Source organism: Macaca fascicularis, chromosome 5, assembly GCF_037993035.2.
Source record: "Macaca fascicularis isolate 582-1 chromosome 5, T2T-MFA8v1.1".
Classification (NCBI taxonomy): Eukaryota; Metazoa; Chordata; class Mammalia; order Primates; family Cercopithecidae; genus Macaca; species Macaca fascicularis.
The window spans coordinates 2,402,519-2,426,493 of record NC_088379.1 but is presented as its reverse complement, the minus strand read 5'-3'; the positions used below and the strand labels follow the sequence as shown (position 1 = coordinate 2,426,493).

The window sequence follows — 23,975 nt, the reverse complement described above, 5'->3', positions numbered from 1 at the left end:
GCACTGCCCGGGCTATGCACAGGGCTGGGAGGATCCCCAGAGCTTGCTGTGTCCAAGGGGCTCAGGAGGAAGCCTGGGGCAGAGAGACCATTGCCACACCTGATCTTGGGGAGGTGGGACGAGGTGGGGGAGAAGGGAGAAACCCCACCCTGTCCTGCCCTGCCCACTGCAGGCTAAGACGTCTCCCGAGGCCCTCACCCACCTGCACTGTGGTGGGTCCCCTGCTGCTCATCTGTCCAGTGGCCCTTCCTTAGGCGGCAAGCTCCTCACCCACACTGGCTGTGCTGGTTCCTGGGCCGAGTGGCGATAAGGAGGCCATGAACAAAGGGGCAGGTGGCTCTGGGGAGGCCTGGGGCGAGAATGCAGGGAGGCTCAGAAGTGGTGGGTGTCCTTGCTGGGCCAGGGAGCGGGTCTGAGGCAGGGACCGTCCCCTCCCGTCCTGTGGTCCAGGCCCTGCCCCACCCCCCACCGCAGCTCCTGCTTATCTTCAGGAGTCCTGTTGTTGCCCCTAATGGCCACCAGGGCCCGCCCAACTCCACTGCCTCCTAGAGGCAGCACAGCCTGAGGTCCTGCCTGTGTTGGGGTCCCCCCACCGTGGCCAGGCGCCCTATGTCTGGACAGAGACCCCTGCACAGCCTGACCCAGTGGCCAGGCCCTAGTCCTCAAGGTTCTACACCTGGGAGGAGGGTCCAGAGAGGCCCTGGAGAGTACAGCAATGACCAAGGGCAGGACAGACCATGCCCCCAGTGGTCCTGTTGGAGCTGGACACCTGTACCACCAGGGCTAGGCGGGGAGCTGGCAGAACCCTGGAGAGGCAGCTTTGTGGCATCTGTGCACTGATGCCTCCACCAGCGCCCAGCCCCTGCACTTCCTGCCCTCTGGACTCTGCAGTGGGAGCTCAGGGGAGGCAGGCAGGCCTCAAAGTGCCCACCCATACTACCCCCATGCCCCAGAGTCCTGGAGGTGCTCCCAGGCCCCACAGACCCACCTCCTCCAGGAAACCCTCCCAGATAGCAGCACCCCTACAATTCATGAGAGGAGGACCTGCTCTTCTACCCCAGGCCTCAGGGAAGAAAGGCAGTCCCAGAACCGTAGCAGGACCAGGCAGGGCCTATCCAGCTTCGCTTCAGAGGTTCTGGTCCTTTCAATTTTGGAGGCCACCCCCAGACACCCACAGCGAGTGCCTTGAATCTGCAGCCACAGCCTCTTTCATAAACTTGTTTTCCTCTTGTAAAAGTGTTTGAAAGGAAAATTTACTCCCTTGCTTTTGGAAATTTGGGGCCATAGGAAATTCATTTAATTTATAGTTGTCTGAGTTGTCTGGGGTCATCAGCATGCTGGGAAAACCTTGTAAAGTGACAAAAAAAATGTACCCCACCAATTGTTCACAAATAGAATTATCTTATTTTAAATTTAAAAATAAGGCGGATATTAGGTTATGTAAACATTTAATTACATCTCCATGCATTTTGATTGTGCCGCCGCCTTTTTGTATTCTGGAGAGTGTTTTCCTGAGTATCAAACTTTTTGGAAGGCCCCCAAGAGGCCTGGCCTGGTGCCCGTGGCTGGCCAGCCTGGGCGGCCAAAGCTCCACCCAGGTTCTGAGTGAGACTCTGCTACTGACCGGCTGAGACTGGGCAGGCCCTGTCTCCCCTAAGCCCCGTCTCTCTGTGAGCAAGGCCGAGGGGTTGGAGGCTCTTGCTGATTTGGAGCTGATGTTCATATTCCTGGCACTTCCTGGGCACTCCTTAGCCCAGCCCGCTGCTGCGCAGGCCTTTGCATGCATCCTCCATGGCACACCCCAACCACCCAAGAGGCAAGTACCATCACCCCCGATTTTATAGCCCAGGAAACAGGCTCAGGGAGGATGAGTGACAGGACTAGAATCCAGGGTGGCTTCAAGGAGAGGCCCCACAGGACTCCCCCTGGTGCCGGCACAAAACCAGGCCTCTTGGTGCAGGGGAGCCAAGGCCCCGGGGCACTGGGCACATGCTGAGCTGGTCACAGCTCTCCAGCCCTAACCCGGGCCACCCCACAGACCTAGAACCCGCCACCCCTCAGGGCTGTGGAGATGGGGACTGCGCTGCGGGAGGATTCTGATGGAGTGGAGGCAGGGCAGCCTCCTGCCCAGAATGCTGGGACAGGGGACCTGGGGGCTGCAGGCAGTCCACCCAGTGACAGGAGGCCCAAGGTGGGAGGGGCAGGGCGTCAGTGGCCAAGTTGGGGGGATCAGGGCCCGGTCAGCCTGGAAGTGTGGGAAAGAGGCTCTGCAGCTGCCGGGGCCTCACCAACCTTCCCTCCCTGGGTGTGTGAGGGGTGCTCTTTGAGGCTGTGCTGAGACTCAGACACCCCAAGAAGTCGTGTGTGTGTGGCCATGAGGAGTTTGTGGATCCTGAGTCCAGAGGAAGGAAGTTGGGGCCCAGTGGGCACAGGAAGGCCAGGAAGCTATCTTCTGGAGGTCTCTTCGGGGCCAGCCTTAGATACTCTCAGAGATCCTGGGGGTGGGGAGTCAGCCCAGTAGCCTTTCCCAAGCAAAACCAGGAATCCTTTAGTCCTATTCCGTCCTCCACGTGTCCCAAGAGGCAGCACCGCCAGCCCCGTTCTTAGCCAGGGAAGCTGAGGCTGTGGCAGCTGGGGCAAGAAAACTCAGGAAATCCAGGCAGCAGAAGACAAGCCTGCCCTGGCCTTCCACCCAAAACCGGGGAAGCCCTTCTGCATTCAGGTCATCCCTTCCCTGGGAGCCCCTGCCTGGGGTGGGCTCGGGTGGGCCGTCATGAGGAAAAGGAGACAGTGAGGGTGAACGACTCAGGAAGAATGCAAGGCCAGGTGGGGCCCAGAAGATGGGGCAGGAATGGGATGCACCCTGGGGGTCCCGGAGTGGCATAGAGAGGTCCTCCCAGAGTAGGGTAGGGGGACTGGGCTTCCCATGGAAGGAGGCTGGAGATGTCTGCCCACTCTCTCCTAGCCTTCATTGGTGCATATTGGACAGGTCCTGGCTCCGGAGAAGGGCAGGACTGGGCAGGAGCCTCCTGCAGCAGCCTGTGCCCACAGAAAGCTCCCCGGAGATGCCACACCCTGTGGGGGACCTGCCCTACAGAAGGGGGCATGGCCCATGCCCTGCAGGGCTTGGGTCCAACTGGCTGACCTGAGCCACGTCCTCCCCACTCCTCAACCATCCCTGGGACTCCATGGGCATTGGTGCCTGCCAGCACTGACCCAAGGTGCCTCTGCCCATCTTGGGAAGGACAAGTTGAGACCTGTGGGTGTAGAGACCCTGCCAGCCGCAGGTGGGACCAGCGCCCCTATCCCCCAGGGGCTCCAGACTTCTCCTGGTGGGGCTCCAGGCCCACCTGCAGCCACCTGGGCCAGGCTAACATCACCTCCAGGCCTCTCCTGGCTGCTCCCTCCCCTTCCCTCTCCTCCTGCCCCAGCTGGCTGATGCCTCCAGCACCTCCCTCCCTGGCTGCAGCTCAGCCCTCCGTCATCCATTGCCTCCTGTGGCTTCTCCTCCCAACTCCCCACTCCTTCCTGCTCCCCCAGGCAGTGGTGACCACACTTCCAGGCAAAGTTGAGCCCAGGGACACCAGGGAAGTGCTTGGTCCTCAGTGTGGTGGGGAGGCGAGGGTGATTCCATAAATGGCCTAAATTGAGGCTAGAAATCTCTTAGACTGGGGCAGCCTGCAGGTGCCTCCCCACAGACACACCTGAGCACCTGTGCTGCCCATTGCCATACAGAACAAACCTCTTGGCCCATGGCAGGAAGGGGGCATGCACTATGCCCAGCAGGTGCACTTGTACCAGGCCAGGTGTCTGCTTTAGGTGTCGGCAGCAACTCACCGGGCGGCCAAAGCAGGGATGGAGCAACTTTGCAAAATGCTGACCCCTAAGTGGAGAGCTGGGGTCCCCAGAGCCCAAACACACCTTGCTCCTCCGCAGACTTGGGCACCTTTCTTTACCATGCACAGCTCTGAGCAGCCCTACAGACTAACCTGGAGGGCCATGGTGCTGAGTTCTTGTGAGGGGCTCTGCCTGGGGCCCTGGAGTGACTGCGGGGCAGGAGCAGGAAGGGCCCCTGCTAACATGAAGGGGGTTGATTCAATGTCCATGCAGGGCTGTCTCATAGCAGTGTACCAAGTTCCCCACCGGGTCCTGCAGGGCTCTGTGGGAACACATTATTCTGAAGCCCACGCCACAGGCTTACACCCAGCAGGACCAGCCAGGCCAGGATGCTCTGGCCTCTGCATTCCTATAGCCCTGGGTCGTCTGTGGCAGCACCAATCTCCATTCTGCTGAGATTTCCGGGAGACCCTAGCAAATCCCTGAGCCCCTAGTCCCATGTCCTGATCTGCAAGCCGGGCATGCAAAACCCAGGGAGATGATGCACACGAAGCTTTCACTCCGGTCCTGGTGCTGAGGTTTTACATTTTTTGTTGAGTTTCATTGGCAGCAGCAGCCCCTGTGCCCCACTGAGAACTTCTGGAGGGGTCCAGTCACCTTATGCCTCCACACTCTCTAGCATGCAGGGCCTGCCCTTGGCACATCCAGGCCATCAACCTCAAAAATCAGCAAGAAGGGTCGGGTGAGACGGCTCACGCCTGTAATCCCAGAACTTTGGGAGGCCGAGGCGGGCGGATCACGAGGTCAGGAGATCGCAACCATCCATGGTGAAACCGTCTCTTCCAAAAAACAAAAATTAGCTGGGCGTGGTAGCATGCGCCTGTAGTCCCAGCTACTTTGGGAGGCTGAGGCAGGAGAATCGCTTGAACCCGGGAGGCCGAGGTTGCAGTGAACTGAGATCGCGCCACTGCACTCCAGCCTGGGCGACAGAGCCGTCTCAAAAATAAAATAAAATAAAAAATCAGCGAGAGGGTGGGGGGTGCCATGGCCAGCCTGGAGCTGCCAGTCCTGCCACCTCCTGGGCCAGCCTTAGGATCAGGGGTCACTAGGGAGACCCGCCAGCCGGGATTTGATGAAGAGTTCACTCTCATCGTCCCCACTTAGGGCAACTTCCCTCCCTACAAAGAGCGTCGTTGCCAGAGGCCAGCGCCTGCCTCTGGGACCGTCCCTGGCCCTCAGACTAGACACAGAGCACGCAGCCCCCGACTCTGGGGAGCCTCGCGACTCTGGGTGCACGTCTGTGTCCCTTCCCCAGACTTGGGCCCTCCCTCAGCTCCGGCGTCCACTGGGCCATCTGATTAGCCCGCCCGCTCTGGGCCTGTTTCCCCACTGACACTCTCAGAGGGGCCTGGCTCTTAGGCTCAGAGCGTCTGTGTCCCTCTCCCAAGTACGGGCCTTTCCCAGGGCCACTCTGCGCCCGGTGGGGAGGGGAGTCGTTCGCGGCCCCACGCGAGACCCGCGGGCAGAGCGCGAGACCTCGTACCCCGCGGAGCCACTGCTTTCGCCGCGCTCAGGCCCGGCTTGGCCCGGCGCACGCCCCAGAGCGCCCCGCTGCGCCCGCGTCGCCGAGACGCTCCTGCGTCCTAACGGGCCCCCACGCCGGCGGGCGGTCACCGCGCGCTGCGCTTCCTCTCGGCAACGCGTCCGGCAGCGACACCCCCATTGGCCGCGCGCCCCGCCACCGGCCATTGGCTCGCAGTGCCTGTTTTACATAGGCCGCTCTGGCCAATCGGTGCGCGGTGCCTACTTAACATGCATGGTGGCCGCCAGTCAGCTAGCGCGGGGGCCGGGCCACCACGTGCTGTTGCTAAGCTCGGGCTTCTAAATTGTTACTAGCGCGGCCGGCCTATCCCAGCCCAGCTCCGCATCTGTCAACATTCTCGGCTCCGCCCGAGGCGCTCGACTCGCCCCCATTGGCCCCGGTCCGTCCCTGCGCCCGCCCCCGGAGCCCGAACACCGCCCCCCATTGGCTCTGCGGGCCGCCGCTCTCCCTTATGTGTCAATTTGAGGGCCTGAGGCGGAGGGTGGCGGCCGAGCGCCGGAGTCCGCGGAGTGTGGAAGTGCGGCGGCCGGGCGCGCGGGGCGGGCGGCGAGCGGAGCCGGCCGGAGCGGGCCGGGCAGCGGCCGCCGCCGTCCCGGGGGGGACAGGCGCGGGCGGGAGGATGGAGCTGAACTCCCTGCTGATCCTGCTGGAGGCGGCCGAGTACCTGGAGCGCAGGGATCGAGGTAGCGCTCGCGCCCCATTGTGCGCCCGCAGCGGTGGGCGGGCGGCGGGTCCGGGCCGGGCGGGGGCCGCTGACCGCGCCGTGTGTCCGCAGAGGCCGAGCACGGCTATGCCTCGGTGCTGCCCTTCGACGGCGACTTCACCAGGGAGAAAACAAAGGCGGCCAGCCTGGTGCGCAAGGCCCCGAACAACAGGTACCGCCCCCCACGCCCGCCCCCGTCCGGCCCGGCCCGAACCCCCCCCCCCCGCCCGGAGCGTGGTCCCTGGGCCTGGATTCCCGGCCCGCAGCCCTCAGCGCCGCCGCCGCGCGCCCCGGCGGCCAGCCTGGAGGAGGAGGCGCGCAGGCCGCGGCCGCAGCCCCGCCCGGCCGGCCCCGCCCTCGCCGTCGCCATCTTCCTGCGGCCGCGCCTCCCGGGCCGCTCGCGTAAACAGTGCCACGCGTACAGCGCCCGCCGCCGGGGTCCGCTCCCGCGCCCGCTCCCCGCCCCCGAGTTGTTCTGGACTTTTCCAGGCGGTAGAAAAGTTGTCAGCGGGCGCTGGCTGGTGCCCGGTCGGTCTGGGGAAACAGCCTCAGCCAGGGTCCCCAGGGTCTGCCGGCCCTAACCCTTTTTTTCCGCGGGTGGGTGGGCGGCCTCCTTTCGACTGACTCTTGAGAGCCGAACTGTGCTGCTCGGCGACCTCCCCGATCTCCCAGGAGCCTGGACAGAGAAGGCGAGTGGAGGCGCTGTCCTGGGCCACCACTCCTCCCAGGGTGCCCACCGCTCCTGCCCAGCCTCCTGACACAGCGAAACTCCAGCTACCAGTGTGGGGGTCGTCTTCTTTAAGACGGAGGCCTTTTAAGGGGGCGGGAGGAGGGGTAGGCTGCACGTCAAGGGCCCCATGAAGTCATTACTCCTGGTGCCAGCTGCGCACTCCATACCTTGGCCTCGTGTTCAGGCAGCAGAAGGCCTGAAGCTGGGATGCGTACAGGTCCCCCGCGTGGGAAGTGGGGATCCTGGGCCGGGGCTTCCCAGGGATTTCCATCCTCCTGGCTACTGTGAGGACCGCGGCACACCTGGCCCTGTCTGGACCCACCTTGGCCCAACCCTTCTGTGTGAGCAGGCTGGGAGCTGCGTTTGTAGGGGGCTTCAGAGCCCCAAGGCATGGCTCATTCCTGTGGCCTGCCTGTTCTGGGGAAGCAGAAAAGCTGGCGCAGGGACCCATCTCTGTGGTGTCCTGAGCCAGGCGAGGAATTGGTTGAGTTCCCTGCTGCCCTGGCTGGGACCTGTCTCTGAGTCCCAGCCCCTGGTCCCTTATTGGGGACAGTTTGGGGAAGGACAGGAGTGTGACGAGGGGACCATTGCCTCAGGCCTCCTCAGTGAGCAAGCCCGGTCCCTGCTGCTGCTTCTCACCAAACCAAGTCCCTGACCGGTGGAGAACTCCGGGGCATGAGCTGGGGCTCCCCCAGCGTGGAGTACCCAAAGCTGACAGCCAGCGTCCTGGTCAAGGCTGCCGGAACACTGCCTCTATGCTGAGCGTTTCACACACGCAGCCGGTTCATCTTCACCGCAGGCTCAGAGAGGCGATGTGATTTTTATCTCTCTTTATGGCCAAGGAAACTGAGGCCTGCCACTCACCCACCTCTGATGACACCTGTTCTGAGTTGGGTCCTGGCTGACCACATTCTGCTGGGACAGAGACCATGGGGGCACTGGTGAGGGAGGCAGAGGGCTCCCTAACTCTGGTGCGTCTCCCCTTGGCTCCTCTGGGCCGAGCCCCGCTCCCCTGGGGCTTGAGGCAACCCAGGGCTGGCGGCTTGGCCCCTTCCTTGATGGGCAGCACTGCCCTGGAGGCTTTCCTCAGCCAGCCCAGACAAGTAGCTGGGCAGAGCAGGGGGCCAGAGGGTCTCTGAGCCCCTAACTTGTCTCCACCTGTGAGGCTTCCATGCTCTGCCAGGGTGAGGGAGGGGACATGGCACAGTGGGGCTGGGGCAACAGGTAGGGAGTGGGGCCAGAGGACAGTGTCAGGGTTGAGGGAGGCGGCAGGGGACTGGGGCTAGCCTGCAGGGGGGTCCATTCTATGGGAAGTGTGCTTGTCTCCTGGGGTCACGGGAGTGCTGAGAATGCACTTGTCCCAGCCTCAGCGGGGATGGGTCCCACCTCTCCTGAGGGATAGAGTGCTCCCGGGACCCATGTGGCAAACATCCCCCTCGATGGGCCCCAAGGGTCTCTGGGCCCAGGAGGAGCTGCTGGAGGAATGCCCCCTGCCTCCAGGGTGGGGTCCAGTGCCACGCCACCCTTCAAGGGGTAGGCAGGTAGGCTTTTACATTGAAGGGCACCTGCTGACTCTGACCTTCCTTTTGAGCCAGCAGACTACAGACCCATGTGGCCAGGCTGCGGTTTGGGCTGAGGACAGAGAGCGCAGCTCATTCCTGTGGCCTGCCTGTTCTGGGGAGGCAGAAAGGCTGGCGCAGGGGCCCATCTCTGTGAGGCCAGTGAGGAGCATATGGCCGTGGCCTCTGCTCGCTCTGGCCGGCCCTGGCTGGCCCTGGCAGTGATTCTTGAGGCTCCTTGTCCAGCCCGTGTGACCACCAGGCTCTCCAGGATCCTGAGACCTGGGTCTGGAGGCTCTGCTGAGGCTACACAGGGGGGCCTAGAGCCTGTTGGTGCAGCAGGTGGGAGGGGCAGGCCCTTGGCCTGAGTGGTTGGGACAGGAGACGCCAGATCCCACGTTCCTGAAGCAGGCAGTGGTCAGCAGAAACTTCAGGAAGGAGCCAGGACCTGAGGGCAGGGAGAGGCCTCAGGGCTGGGTCTGGAGGTGCCCCGAGGTGGTCTGAACTCTGCCCACCTGTGCAGCAGCATCCTGGGAGGCCCGGGAGCCCTGGCTGGCCTGTGGGGTCCTGCCTGGACTGGGAAGGTGGCCTGGAGCTGGGAGCGAGGTCCCCCTGCCTTGTTGTCCTCCAGGGCAGATGCTGTGGCACCTGCTGTGGTGCTCGGAGTTGTGTGCCCGTGTCTGAATGGGCAAGACAGGTGAGCAGCAGGTGAGGCCACTGTCCCCAGAGAGGCTGAGCCTGGGCCTCCAGGGCGGCCCATCCTGCTAGCACGCAGTTCCCCTGAGGGAACTGTGCCCACTGGCCTGGGAAGCATCCACATCTCAGAAGCCCCCTCATGGGCTGACCTGGCTGACACGCTGTGTCCCTGATCCCCATTGGTAAGGTGGGCTGTGGTCACGCAGGTGTGTGAGCCCAACAGAGTGGTGGTGTCAGGACAGGACCACCCGTGTCCTGAGGGCCAGGTCTCTGGGCTCCATCTCCACCTGCTGTTTGTCCCAGGTACTAGGCTGCTTTGGCTCCAAGGACACAGCTGGCCTCAGGGATTGGGGAGCAGGGAAGGCAGGTAGTTAGTAGAGGTCAGCGCCAGGACCTGCTGCTGCTCCCTGGGCCTCCCCCACGCCTCTGGAAGGAGGCCTGGGTCCTCCTGTCAGCCAGATTCCCCACAGGCCTTGCTAGGTGGGCTTGTGGCCCTGGGCGCCCTGGACCTGCCTGCATCTCTGGGCCTCCCTGTGAGCAAACCCGGCCCCTGTTGCTGCTTCTCACCAAACCAGCTCCCTGACCCATGGAGAACTCCAGGGCGTGAGCTGGGTCTCCCCCAGCATGGAGTACCCAAAGCTGACAACCAGTGTCCACCCTCAGCATGTGGTTCCCCCAACCCTGGGTGGACAGCTGTCCCAGCCCTCACTGTTCTGGGCCATTCCGGAACCCAGACACAGCCAGCCACTGTCTGCAGGTCCTGGCCCCTGAGGAGGGCGCTGTTCTCTGTGCCCTGGTGGTCACGCAGCAGAGTGAGCTCTGTCTTTCTGTCTCCCTAAACAGGTCTTCACACAACGAGCTAGAAAAGCACAGGTAAGTGATCCCCCAGCCCCCAACATGAGCCCAGCACCTGGCCCACCCTTCTACTGAGGGTGTGTGGTGCGCTGAGCCTGCCCTTGTCCCGGGCATGGCCAAGTGTGCTGCTAGGGTGTGTCCTTGTCTTGGGAAGGGTCAAGCTTGGAGGAGGAGGCTGAGATCTGTTTCAGGCACTCTGTGCTAGAGGCAGGAGATGGCGGGGGGCCCAGGCCCTGCTTTCCAGAGCTCATCCAAGTGGGAGCCAGAGACCCCTTGTGCTATGTGACAGTCAGGGCCCTTAGCTTTCAGAACAGTGGTCTCCAATCAGGAGGGTTCGGCTCTCTGCCCTGTGCGTTCTGGGGTCTGCCTTCCAAGGAGCCGTGCTACAGGCTTGTCCGAGGGGCAGATGGAGAGCAGCCAGTCCCTGGCCGTGTGGGAAGCTCTGGCCCAGGGCAGGATTCAGGCGAGCCCTCGGGTAAAGCTGCGGGGTGTTCATTCCCCCTGGTGACAGCCGGAGGCAGCTAGGGCTGCAGGCCCAGCTCTGCTGGTGGTGATGAGGTGCAGGTGAGCTCAGTGGCCTAGGGGCTGGCAGTGGGAGCCCTGGGTGAATGCAGAGGCAGCCCTAGAGGCAGGAGCCCCCGTGCTAGGACAAGGAAGGTTCCCCTGAAGGATGCTGGGCCATCGCTCCCTCCTGACTTGTGATCCCATCTGTGAAATGGGTCAGCTCTTCCCTTCCTGGTGGGGCAGGTCTGCGTGCTGGTTGAGCCCCCGCACAGTCCCCTCTAGAAAGATTTGGTGCTCAGCCAGGTCTCTGCCTCCCCCCCATGTCTACCCCCACAGCAGCGCCAACTTCCGTTCCCCTGGGATTCGGGCTGCTGGCTGGGGCGGGCAGCTGGGCAGGGACAGAACGCAGTGTTCTCTGAGGAACTGCACTTCCTGGACAGGTCATGTGTGTTTGGGGGGTTCCCTAGAGGCCACAGAGGTGGGGGCAGGTACAGGGCCCAAGAGAACCAGGCAGGCCTGGAGTTGTTTCCAGGCCTAAGGAGACCAGCCTAGCTTTGACCAGGACCCAGGAGCTGGGGCAGACACGTGGGGGTGTTCAAGGAAGGCTTCCTGGAGGCAGTCCCTGGGAGGACAGCCTCCTAATGGGGACAGACTGAGGGACAATGACATTGGGGGAGGATGGGTGGCAAGGATGTGACAGCTGTTGGGGAGGACAGGGGACCCCTGCAGCTGCCCTTTGACCTGGCTTTGCCCTCTGCTCTCTCTTTCCAGAGGCTGCATTTAGCCAGGGCCTCATGGAGCCTTCTTGAGACACAGAGGAGGGATGGGTGGGCAGCCAGGGTGTCTGTGGACTCCGCCACCCCAGTGCAGGGGGTTTCTGTCTCTGGCTGGCCAAGAGGCAGATGTGGACAGCCCCAAGCACTCACAGGCCTGGGGCCCTGGATCACAGCCTACCTGATGCCAGCTGCTCTTGGCTGCAGGGAAGGGCTGCGTGCTGTCTTGAGGAAGGAAGGAAGCCCCTGGCTGGGCCACCCAGCCATCCCCGGGAGGCAGGCCCTGGACATTGCTTTGCCCGGAGGTGTTCCCTTATTGGGGACTGGGCAGGGCTTGTGGGACTTCCCCTTGTGGGTGCTCTGAGCCAAGCCTGCCCAGCCCTGCTCCTCCTCTCTTTGTAGAGAGGCAGCTTCAGCAGGTCTGAGGCCGGTGCATTGCTGCCGACCCCAGGGTCCTGGGGACTGTGGAGGCCTCACCTTCTTGGCTGCTGACCTCACTGGCCCTACTCCAGGCTATGGTCTTAGTGTGTTTTGGGGGAAGGCCCCAGCCTTCTTTCCTGGCCCTTGACAGCCCTTGGATGGCAGAGCCCATTCCAAAGGCCAGTCCAGAGTCCTCAGCTGAGTCCCTGCCCCACATTGCCCCAAGCATGTCCAGGTTTTGGGAGGTCCCCAGGAGCCCCCTGCAGCCCAGCCTCATGTGCTGATGCAGCCTCACACGGCCTTCACGTACCTTGGGAAGTTCTGTTGGCAACATCCACGCTTGCTCCTGGGCCGCCCCTAGCTCCCCGTCAGCCACAGCCAGGTTCTCTGGTTGGCTGGGACGCTGGCGTGGAGCCATGCCCTCTCGGTGCCCCGGGTCCCCCTCTGGGCTTGGGGTTTTTGGGGGAGCTGGAAAGTGCTGCGTCAGAGGTGGGGCTGCTGTGGATACCAGACCAGCGCGCTAGTCCTGCAGGCGGGTTCTGCCTCCTGAATCCACACAGGGTTCCTTCAGGAAGTGGGGGTTTTAAAAGCCCTTTGAATGCCCAGGGACAGCCGTGGGGTGCTGGCAGGGGGCCCAGGGCACTGCAGCGGCTTCAGGAGGGGAGGGCTCAGTGGGAGCCCAGTGCATCCCTGGGCCAAGGGGCTTCCTGGCTCAGAGGGGTTGGTGGGGATCTTCCTGGGGTCCCACAACCAGCCGCTGGTAGAGTTGGCTCCAGGCCACTGCCACTGCTCAGGGCTGGAATTTCTGTGGCCTCCAGCCCTGGTGCCTGCCCTCCTGGGCCAGGTGGACCTGTTACTGGCTCGGACAGTGCGTGTATGTGGTCAGATGGCTTCTGTTTGTCTCTCGAGAAAGGTGTTCCGTGATTTCTAAAGCGGTCTGTTCATGGACCTCCCCTGCACCCCACCCCAGAGACTGCATCCCAGGCACTCGGAGGCTGAGCCACATCCTCCTCTGCTCCCCGCGGGCACTAACATTGCCGATGAGACTTGGATAAGCAGGGGACCTTGTTCTCCATTTCCTCACTTGATCTTTCACCTGATACCACGTACGTAAGTCCTGTCCACCTGCGTCAGGGCACACTCCTCCACCTGCTCATCCCCGATGACTGCACAGGACACTTGGCTGTGCCACCAGCGTTCTTAGTGATGATCCTCTGGTTAACACAGGGACTTCCGGACGGTCCTGCGATGTGCCTTGGTGAGCACAGACCTTTGCGGATCTGGGGGGATAGTTTTGTAGGACCAAGGCCCTAAAAGTAGAGATGCTGGATGGCGGTCAATGATAACTGTGCCGATGGCCCTTCAGACCTGTGTCCCCTTTTGCTCTCCCACCAGCAAACCATCAACGACCCCTCGAGTTGGCTGGCGCAGGAGCCATCCCTTCTCACGTCAGCCTGTCGGAGGGTGCAAGTCGTACCTCCTTGTTTGCGTGTGCATTTCCTGGCTCTGGTGAGATGGAGCCGGGCGTTAGGTTAGGTTGGCCCTCGTGTCCTGCAGCCTGTTTGTGTCCTCCGCCCGTTGTGACGTCGAGGCATTCTGCTTTTAATTTTTGATGTGTGTGAGCTCAAAATACCACGAATACTAACCATTTGTCTTTTATATGTATTGCAAAGATTTTTCTACTTGTTATTTGTTTCTTAGCTGTGTTTTTCTTTCTTGTGCAAATGTGTCTTTCTCTGATTGTCACAGCAATGTGTGTGTGTGTGTGTGTGTGTGTGTGTGTGTGTGTGTTTTTAGCATAGAAAACCTGGAAAATACAGAAAAGTACAAAGCTAAAGAAATAAAATTGCCAGGCGCATCGCCTGGAGACGCACGCTCCCTGTGCCTCGTTTTGTTCTGTCGTCTCTCGTGTGCGTCTGCTCTTTTATTTTTTAAACAAAATTGGGTCACTTGTCACCTATGTGGTTCCGTATTCTAATTTTTTCACTTAACATTCAAGATGTGCATGTGTAACACACTAAAATGGTAATGAGGTTGTTTTGGGGTGGTGGAGTTTGGGGGTACTTTTAATTTTTTTTCCTTTTAAAGTTGATTTGCATTTTTAAATTGTTCTGCAGAGGTCATGTAGTGCTGATGTAATTACACGGTGGGTTGGAAAGCCATTTGCTAGAGTGGACCAGGGAAGGAGGCCCCTGGCAACGCCCCCACTTGCAAACCTAGTCCCAGTGGTGGCTACAGTACGTTGGCAGCGTGCCTCGGGAAAGGCCCCTCCTTGAGCAGAGAGCACCCTTCGGCCTCCTGGCTGCGCAGTTCCTGGGTTGGGGGTGGCAGGGCGCTCGCTCCCATTGGAGGTGGGGAGGCTGAGCTTCCAGGAACTGGGGTCGTCATGTAGTGGCAGCCTGGGACCCCTTTCCCTGCACCTGGGCACGGGAGGCAGCGTGGGAGATGCTGAGGATGTTGGCCCCATTCAGGCCACCTCCAGGCAGACCTCCCGACTGGTGCAGCTGTTAACCGCTGCACCCAGCAGCCCCCTCCTTCTTCAGTCTCCTCCTCTGTCCAAAGGAAATGGCTGCCCCTGCACACGTTACTCTTCGGGGGACAAGATTTGCTGGGCTTGGGAACGGCAGGAGCAGACATGCCAGGGCTGGGGTGCTCAGTGTTGGCGCCATGTGGGGAAAGTCACGTGTGTAGGCATCAGCTGTGGCAGGGCAGTTGGGCATCAGGTTTTCAAAAGATTCAAAAAGTATTCCTACCCCTTGACCTGGTCATTCCACTCGTAAGGATTTACCCAAAGCAAAGTGTCCTATATTTGGAAGCAGACTCTGCGGCCTGCACGGGATGGGTGAGTCTGTGGTTGAACATGGCAGTGACAAAACCTCCCGGTGCCCTGCACTGCCAGGCAGGTGCACGTGGGCGTGGCCAGGGTCCCGGGCCTCTGGGTGAGCTGGACTCCCCGCACCCCGTGAGCTCCACCATCCTCCCCCGCAGACAAGCAGGCCAGCCGGGAAGGCGGTGTTTCCGCAGGGGCAGGCCTAGGATGAAGCCAGGGCCCCTCTCCCGAGGTGCCCGATGAATGTGTCCTGGAGGATTATAGCGTGTGAGCAAGTGCCCTTGAGTGTGAACAGACAAGCAAGCGCCACTGGGTGTCATGGCTCCAGTTGTGTGAAAAGTGGATTCATCTGTGGATACAGGGACAGACTCTGGAATGAGGCGGTTTCCAAGGGGATATGAAACTTGGGTTGGAAGGGCCTGGTCCCTGGCCCTCCCTTGACCTAGGCTGATCATGTTTCCATGGTCACAAAAGTGACAGCACGTTGTGCACGATGAGGTGGAGAGACATAAATCTTGTCTGGGTCTCTCCAGATCTCTGGGTGCAGCCTGAACAGCACCCTCGCCTTACCCCACCCTGCCCTGCATGAGGACTCCAGGGCAGGGATGGGGGATGGGGGATGGGGGATGGCAGGGCGGCGAGCTGGGGCTCCTGGGCAGTGCCTGGTGGTGACGCACTGAGGCTCTGCAGGCCATGGTGAGCTGGGCGCTTCTGCCGGTTGTCTGGGGGCTGTGGGTGTTGGGCTGCTCCTGGGGGCGGGGGGAGTTCCCAGCCAGGCCAGGAGGGGATCCTCAGAGAGGGACCCACAGCACATCTGCAGCAGTGGACGGTGAGGATGGGTCTGTGTAGGGCCCTGCGAACTGCCTCCCGCCCTCCCCCAGACCTCTCACCCCATGGGCTTGGCCACCCCAGCCTGATGGTTCTGTCTCTGGCTCTTTCAGACGAGCCAAACTCAGGCTGTACCTGGAGCAGCTCAAGCAGCTGGTGCCCCTGGGCCCCGACAGCACCCGCCACACCACGCTGAGCCTCCTGAAGCGGGCCAAGGTGCACATCAAGGTGAGTGGGCCTTGCACTCCACCCTGCCCTGTCCGGCTGCCTCGGTGTCCCTGCATGCCCTGGGGGTGTGCTCACAGGGGACCCTGGGTGGCCCTTGGATCAGAGGGCCTGAAGGTGGGTGGGGAGCCATCTGGCGGGTGTGTGTCGGGGGCCTAGTGGTTTTTGCCAGGGTGGAGGAGCAGCAACAGAAGCTGCCAAGGGGTGGAGGCAGTTCCGTGGCTTGTGCTGCATTTGTTGGGTGCTGATGGCGTAAGAAGCCACAGTGCAGCATAGGCTGGGATGGAGAGGAGGAGTTCGGGGGACAGATTGCTCTCTGGGGCCCTGGGCTGTGAAGAGGCAGCTGCTGGAAGGAGAGAGTGGGCCAGGAAGGAGAGAAGAGGCCAGGAGGGGCAGGTGTTTCTGGGTGCCATCAGAAGGCAGACTAAAAGTAGGCAGCCTGGCGGGGGGGGGCCAGGGTGGAGGTTGGGGCAGTGGGGGCTGGCAGTAGGTCGGGGCTGAGGGAGACATTCCCTGGGGCAGCCCCCAAAGGACTTTTGACAGCCCTGTTGGTTTGGGGGCCTTGTGACATTTGGGCCAACCAGGGCAAGTCTCCATCTGCTCTGAGGGCCTCTGCCTGCATAGGCATGGCCATCTCCAGGCTGGGGTGGCAGGAGCTTTGAGATGGGCACAACGAGAGCCCTGGGGGCCCTCACAGAGTAAGCAGTGTCTCAGTGGGGCCCACGGGAAGGTTTAGAGAGGGCAGGGCGCAGGTGTTGCAGAGATAGGCATGGTACAAGCCACAGCCCTGCGGGGGCAGGCAGGGCTGGGAGTGTGTGAGGAGACCCACTGGAAGCAGGACTGTCCTGGAGAAGGTGCCAGCCAAAGATTGGGTAGCGCTGACCCAGGGTGTCATGGCCACACATGGCTCAGCTTGACCAAGGCTGCCTGGTGGCTGCGGGTATTAGAGCTGGGCCATAGATGGAAACCACAGGGCTGGGAGGTGGCATCTGACTGTGACCGCCTGGCTGGGACAGGGAGGGATCCACCTCAGGCTGTGGGGCCGGTAGAGACTGGGCACCCTGTGGCCCATAGCCTGGCTAGGTCTTGTCAAGGAGAGGGAACCTCTGGGCCTGGGTGACCCGGTTCCTGGCCAGGGGGAAGTGGGGAGTCCCCTTCCCGCCGTGGGCTCACAGTCCCCCTTGCCCGCAGAAACTGGAGGAGCAGGACCGCCGGGCACTGAGCATCAAGGAGCAGCTGCAGCAGGAGCATCGCTTCCTGAAGCGGCGCCTGGAGCAGCTGTCGGTGCAGAGTGTGGAGCGCGTGCGCACAGATAGCACAGGCTCCGCCGTCTCCACGGACGACTCAGAGCAAGGTGGGGCGTGGGGCAGCCTCACCTGGGCCTCCGGGCACTCAGTGGCACAGCTCCCTGGGTGGAGAGAAGGCTCCTGGTGCTGGGGTTGGGGAGAACCCTCCCAGCTCCCTGCTGCACTGGGGTGTTTGTCACCATCTAAGTGCAGAAGGGACTGGACAGGGAGGGTGGGATGCAGAGGCCGCATGGCCCGCTGAGGACTGGTGCTTCTGAGGCTGGGTTCTTAGCCAGAGCCCTCCTGGCGTCTGCTGCCCCAGGGCCCAGACAGCGCGGTTTGCACTTCTGCTCCTCTGCCCAGAGCTTCTGCTTCCAGAAAAGGGAGAAATGGGCTGGCACCTTTAGAGTGGCCTGACCCCATCCCCGCTCTGTTCTCCCCAGAAGTGGACATAGAGGGCATGGAGTTTGGCCCTGGTGAGCTGGACAGTGTTGGCAGCAGCAGTGACGCGGACGACCACTACAGCCTGCAGAGTGGCAGCGGCGGCGACAGTGGCTTCGGGCCCCACTGCCGGCGGCTGGGCCGCCCCGCCCTCTCGTAGGCCCGTGCCCTCTGCTCCTTGGCCTGCCTGCTCGCCAGCCACGCGTGTCAGCCCTCCAGTTCTCCTTCAGTTGACGCCAGCCTCTCCACAGGCCCACTGCTGTGCCATTCTGGAAGCTCCAGCTGCCACCTGGGCTGCCTGGCACTGCCCGCTTGCCGGTCAGGGCCTGCCGAGCTGCCTGCCCCTCTCAGCTGGGCAGAGTCCCCTGCAAGGAGGCAGGGCCCAGCTTCCACGTCCGGAGCCCTGGTCAGCATAGCCGCCCACGGTCTGTTCTCAGATTCCTAATCATTCCAGAAGTATTAAATATCTTTGCTGCAAACCTCGGCAGGTGCCGTGTGAGGGGCTTAATGACCACCACAGGGAGCTCAGACCCCAACCCTGGATCCCAGGAGAAAGGAGTGGACCGAGGAAGGAAGGAAGGCAAGGCTGTCTGTCCATCCGTCCGTCTGTCCACCTACCTGTCAGTCCACATAGGCTCCTGGCGTGGACAAGGGATCTGTGAAGGGCGGGACCTGGGTGAGCACCTGGGGCAGGTGGGTGGTCAAGGTCCTTCCCACGTCGCAGGTGTCAGAACCTAGGGCTGGGCTCTCGGGGCAGGCCAGGCCAGCCCAGCCCACACCGAGCTGGGCAGCGTCTGCTCTGGTAGGACTGTCAGACGCACACACGCACGCACCTAGGTACACGCACTCATGTACATGCTCACACACGCAGACACACCTGGGCACCCCGAGGTCACCTGTTCTGGGGATGATGGCGTTCAGGGTCCTCTGGCAAACATCAGCCCCGGGCTGCGCCTGGTTCCCCTCCAGCTCCCGCTCACCACGCCCACCCATTGTGCCTGCCTGTCCGCGTAGGAGAGGGGCGTCTCTTCCTGGCTAGGGCTGGGGTGAGCTGGAGGCTGGTAAAAGTTGCAGCCACTGGGTCCTCGGGGGCTCACTCATCTCCCTTTTTTAAACAAAAAGCAAAAAAGTAAAATGCTGCACTGCCCAGCAGCCCAGTGAGGGCTCCGGGAGCCACCTTAGGAAAGGGCTCTTCACCAGCTCTGCTGCGGCAGCCTCAGCAGGCAGAGAGGCTTCCCCCAAAAAAACAACCGTGTTTTAAAAAAAGAAAGCCTAAAGACTCTCGGCCAAGGGACGTCCGTGTGTGCCGCCTCTGTTTCCCGTACCAGATTTTTGTACTCTATTTTCCTAGCCATTGTTGTGTCCTTGTTTGCTGAGGGGTGGGAGCCACCCAGCGTCTCAGGGACCTGTCCCTCTGTCATGTCGTCAAAGTGTGCCTTGTGTCTTGTGTCTGGCCTTGCCCTTCCCACCAGCATGTCCCTCGTGGCTCAGGGTGCCCCAGGCCTGCCCAGCTAGTGCTGTCTTCCCATCTCCTGTGGGCAGCCCCTCCCAGCAGCCAGGGCTTCCTGGGGGCGATGCAGCCAGGCCCCTGTGGGTGGCATGGAGGGACCTAGTGTTTGCCCTCCCCAGCAGCTGGCAGGGGCCTGCCTGCTCACTAGAGAGGTGGATTCTCACCTGTCACCTGACTCGAGCCCCCTGCTTCCTGGTCTAAGTGAGGGCTCCAGGTTTCAGACACTGGCAGCCAATGAAGACTGCTCACTGGGTGGTGCAGGCCTGGCACCAGGAGGCTTGCACCCTTCCTTCCTGACGTCCTCTGTCCTTGGGGCTGGCCCACAGCAGTGCCTGCCGTGCCTCTGGTGCATCTCTAGCCAATTTCCATATGATGGGGAAAATTTGTGTCTATTTCCAGTCATAGGCATAGATGTCCCAGGGTTGGGGGCCCTTTGTGGTGGAAGGGGGTCCCTGGAAACAACTCTGGTACAGAACCTGCCCTGCAGGCCATAGGGGTGTGGTGCCTGGAGCTGAGGGGCATCCGAATGCATTGTGGGTGGTTGTGAGGAGGCCTGTCTGCATCTCCTTCCGGCCCCACGGGGGGCCAGGGGCACCCAGAAAGGAGCTTCCCCTGCCTGCCTGATTCTGTCCCCCCGAGGCTTCATTTCAAACACTGCGGCACCTCTGAGCAAGGCGGGCCGTGTGCAAAACCTTGCTTCCCCAGCCAGCACTCCAGGGCCCTGAGGTGGTCGTGTCCCTGCCCTCAATTCTTGAAGCACCAGCTCCCTGCCCCACCCTCCAGTGCCTGGGGCAGCTGGGGGGCTTCTGCTCTCATCTCTGACCAGCAGAATCCACCCAGTGACCAGTGGTGGCCCCTCAGCCGACCCTCCCAGCAGCTCAGCCTGTGGCTCTTGAGGCCGTGGTTCCCACGTGGACTGGGAGGCAGTCTCATAGCCACCCAGCGTGCTGTTCAGCTGCCCCTCCCTGCCACCAGCAGGTGGGTGAAGGGTGGCCCACTGGGTGGGGGCTGGTGCTAGGACTCACCATATGCTCAAACTTCCCACTGCTCCCTGCCAGGGGCCCAGGCTGCCATCACTGGAGGCTGCAGGGACCAAGAGGCCATCACCGTGTCTAGAGAGAGCAGACAGGAGCAGAACAGCGCCGGGGGCTCCTGAGCCTCTGCGTGTGCCCTCCCAGCCCACACCGGTGCTCTCGGCCACTGAGCACCCAGACTCAGGCTTGGGTTCCCCAGACTTACTGGAAGGCAGCTCCCGCATACCAGGATAACCCCTGCAAACCACATAGCAGACCCCCGCCATCCTCGCAGAGGGGAAAATGTTGCAGCAAGGCTTTGCCTCTGCAGACCCCACCTTAGTGGCACAGTGCTTGGGCCTGTGTTCCCCGGGTGGTGGAGCCCTGTACTGGTCTGTGGCCCTGGGGGCCCCACTCTGCTGTCTGCCCCAGCCCATGCCGTCTGCTGGGCAAGGCAGGCTCCCCCGTGCCCTGCCTCCCTCTGTCAGGGAATCTGGGACCCCTCTCCCCACTGCCTGCACAGAGGACCCTGACCCTGGGCCAGCAGTGTGGCCCCAGGTCCACGTTGGGCACTAGGGCAGGTTCCGTGCCAGAGTCAGGGGCCACATGAGGGCCTGGTGCTGGTGAGGGGGGTGTGCGCTAGAGGGGAAAGGGGCCCCCGCCCACCTGTCCACCATGTGGGCCATGCTGTGTCCTTATGTCATTGTAATATAAATACAGATTTTTATATCTCACCCTGCTGGCTCCGGCTCTTTCTGTGATTGTCACTGTCACCATGCTTTGCGCCCTGCCCTCGGCCCCCAAGCAGAGAGCCTGACCCAGTGGCACCATACTGTGTGGCCTTTGGGCCGTGGCCCTCGTTGCCCTACCACAGCCTCTTTTCTGGGAGGCCTGACGGAGCACGTCACCCCCTGCTGCCAACCACACTGGGCCCGCCATCACAGCTGCCTCCCTGGATGCTCTGGCACCTGGAGCTGGGTGAAGGCGGGTTTGAGGCGGGTGCCGCTACAGGCCTGTTGGCCAACTGGATGCTCTTGTTGCTCTTGTCCCAGAGGCACTGGGACTTTGCCTCTGGCTCTTGTGCTGGGGCCCTGCTGGCCCTGCTGGCCGAGGACAGCCGACCCCTTGGGGTGCTCCATGCCAGCCAGGAACCCTCTGCATAGAGGCTGCTAGCTCTCGGAGCTGCACTGTGAGAATTCTCCTGCACCTGTTCCCACAACTACCTGGGTATGGCTTCTGCTTCCTGTCATGGGGACCTGTCATGCTGAGGTGAAGTGAGATGGCATGGCCAGCTATCCCCTTGTGCCGGTGGTGACCGTGGAGACACAGGCTCCTGTCATGCCCATCATGGGGTGGTTGTGAGGTGATGAGACTTCGCGCAGTGGGGAGAAGAGGTCTTGCCCTCACCCAAGCAAGCCGGGCTGGCTGCCTGCTCCCCTCCAGGGAGGCCTTTTGGAGGGAACGCCCCTGGAAGCAGAGACCTCTGATCTGCCGGGCCAGGGTTGGGGCGGTGTGGGCCCAGCTACCCTGGTGCAGAGGGAGGAGTCCTGGGGGGCCCAGCAATGGGCAGCTGAGAGGACATGCCTGCTTTGCTGGAGAATTGATGGAGCCGGGTGGTCATATGGGGGCTCCTGAGTGTTTAGTCGCCACGCTGTGCACATGGCAGCTATGCATTGGAGATGGCCCAGTGGGACCCACCAGCAGGTTGTGGGGTGGCCATGGAGGGTGCCTGCTGGGGGCCTCGGAGGAATCTGAGCTCCCCCAACCCCCAGCAGCAGAGTCTGGATCGTTGAATCTGTGTGCGCCCCAGGAGCCCTCGAGGTCATTAGTGGGGAGCACCCCAGGATAGAAATCAGTTCCTCCTGGGAATGTGGCTGGGGCCTTAGAGCCACCAGGATTTGGTCGTTCATGTAAATGTGGACGTTTAAATCCCAAATATTATGATTTGGGATCACCACTACTGTTTTCTATCGAGGGCATGCAGGTGCCAGGGGCTGTGCCCAGTTCTATGTATGATTGGTACCTGGTATCATCATGCTGGGCCCTTCTCACAGGTGGCACGCTGAGATTTGGAGATGCACCCCTCCCCTGCTCACCAGGCTGGAGAGTGGGATACCTGGGACAGGATCCCTGTCCTTTGGGAAGCCCTTGATTCTCCAAGCAGAGTCCATCTCTGTTTTCCATCTTTGTGCTTGTTGGGTTATAGCAAGTCCCCCTACAAGTAGGACACTTGCCTGCAGCCTCCCACCCACCCTCTTCTTGGCAGCCTGAATGACCTCAAAGGTCTCCTTGCTCACCTCCCTAAAGTCCTCCTCTGGGTCCCCATGGCCTCCAGATTAAACCCAAACACCGCCATTTGTCCTTCAGCTCAATTCGGCCCACCCCTGCACTGACTTTAGCCCCCCACTCCCACCTGCTCCCTGCATTCACCAGCTCAGGCACAACCTCCTCTGGGAAGTGGGCCCTGAGCCCCCTATATCCCTTCCCACCATATTTTGCTGAGATTATGGCCACCCAAATTAGGCACTGGAATCATCTGGGCTAATCACCACAGGACCTTCTCACATTACTCCTTCCTCCTTTCCGAGTCGCTGGCCAGGTCAGCCCTGTGCACTCCAGCCTCATGGGGATCTTTCTAGAATGTAAATGGTTATGCCACTGACCTGCTGAGCCTCAGGGGCTCACAACTCCTCCTCCTGTCCTGAGGCCCTTTCTGACACCCCACCAGTCCCAGTCTCCGCTGCCAGCCCTTGTGGTCCCCATTCCTCCCCACTTCAAAGGCCCTCTCCACATGGCCACCTTGGTGAATGAACTCTGTCACCTCCTTTGGGCTTGTGCTGACCCAAACCTGCTCCTGAGTTTGGGGACTGAGTTCTCACTTTGTCACATGAATGTCAACAGGATGGAAAACAAACTCTTTCCCAACCCTATGGTCTTCTTTCTTCTTAATGGGAAGGATTAGTAGGAAGAATAGGAAGAAATGCCACTCCCTGCTCAGCTGGAAACCCCAGAGTCTCGCGGACCCAGGCTAGTCATCAGGCCCCAGGCTCTGCCAGCTCCTGCAGCTCCCTCTGTCCAGCTCTCTCCTCCTCTCCTACATGCTGCAACAGTGGTCCTGTATCTTGTCTCTTACCACCTTTTGTCATTTTTGGTCTTGCAGAATTAGGCTTCTAACACACATCTGAGAATTCACTCTCCTGCTTGAAAACACCCCCTCATTCTCCATTGCTTGCAGAATAGAGTCCCACAAAATTCATGGAAAACTACATCTAAAACAAATAATCTTTAGCATCTGACTGTTACTTCTAAAGTTTAAAAATAGTCTGAAAAGATATTGTCCAAAACCTAAAATATTTTTTAAATACTAATAGGAGAAAATCGCTTCCACAGGAAGGAGAAAAAGCAAACAGCAAAAACACTTGATCCTCACAGCTCTGTCTTTAGGTCTGTTTAGTCCATTATATTCTCATGGGCTTTCTCAGGGAGGATTAATTCCTGAGTTCCATTTATCTTTTGACCTTACTAAAACTCCAAATAATTTTGACTGCTGAAAAGAAAGCTTACCCTGGAAATAAGTGTAACATACTTGCTTTCTTAAATTCCCAAGGCAAGCTGAAGAAAACTTTCCATGTCTGTATAGTTAAACCTATTGTGTTTGTCGTGTGTACTCTAGGGGCTGATACTGTTGTAATTTTTACTTAATGTTTTTATGGCTTTTATGGTCTCGTAAGCACCTTTGCAACAAATAACTATGGTCAGCAATTCAAAATCAGATGGAGAATTAATTTGTGGCCCAAGAAACCACCCAGGAGTCACTAGGAAAGTGGGTTTCTAGAACGGCCTTCAGGGCTCTGGAGTGCACCCCTCCTGCCCTCCAGGGATCTCTTTCTATAAAGGAGCCCCTTGTCTTTCTGCCATCTTTAATGCTGTCTCCTCAGAGTTCCTCCTTGCAGTCTATAAATATCCCCAAGTTCCTCTCATTTTCAAACAAAACAAAATAAAAAATCCTCCCCTCAGCCCTGCATTCCCACCCCCTCAGCTTGTGTCGTTTTGCATGCTCTCTCTCTCTCCTTTGTCTCTTGTCTCTCTCTCTGTGTCTGTGTCTCTGTCTCTGTGTCTCTTTGTGTTTGTCTCTGTCTCTGTTTTTCTGTCTCTGTGTCTT

The 23,975-nt window shown here is 60.6% G+C and overlaps 1 protein-coding gene across 8 annotated transcripts; it reads left to right on the top strand.

Moving 5' to 3' along the window:
• Positions 1–1,603: 1,603 nt before the first annotated feature.
• On the top strand, positions 1,604–20,547 carry MXD4 (MAX dimerization protein 4). 8 transcript variants are annotated; one of them, XR_001490548.3, is made up of 7 exons: positions 5,927–6,123; positions 6,216–6,315; positions 9,972–10,001; positions 15,452–15,566; positions 16,755–16,917; positions 17,293–19,778; positions 19,859–20,547. XR_001490548.3 is itself a non-coding variant. In XM_005554307.4 (6 exons), exons 1-6 carry the CDS (start codon positions 6,060–6,062, stop codon positions 17,448–17,450), a joined length of 630 nt encoding a protein of 209 aa, XP_005554364.3. In that variant the 5' UTR covers positions 5,927–6,059; the 3' UTR covers positions 17,451–20,547. The 8 variants fall into 8 exon arrangements, 5 of the variants coding, with proteins under 5 accessions (XP_065400753.1, XP_065400754.1, XP_005554364.3 ...); XR_012434556.1 differs by lacking the exons at positions 5,927–6,123; positions 6,216–6,315 and adding an exon at positions 1,604–1,816; XM_005554307.4 differs by having other exon boundaries at positions 17,293–20,547.
• Positions 20,548–23,975: the final 3,428 nt, after the last annotated feature.

Bases quoted from the DNA above. Each gene is read 5' to 3' on its own strand.
- MXD4 (XM_005554307.4), top strand. From the start codon at position 6,060: ATGGAGCTGAACTCCCTGCTGATCCTGCTGGAGGCGGCCGAGTACCTG. The intron at 15,567-16,754 runs GTGAGTGGGCCT...CCTTGCCCGCAG, and splicing joins GGGCCAAGGTGCACATCAAG to AAACTGGAGGAGCAGGACCG. The intron at 16,918-17,292 runs GTGGGGCGTGGG...TGTTCTCCCCAG, and splicing joins CACGGACGACTCAGAGCAAG to AAGTGGACATAGAGGGCATG.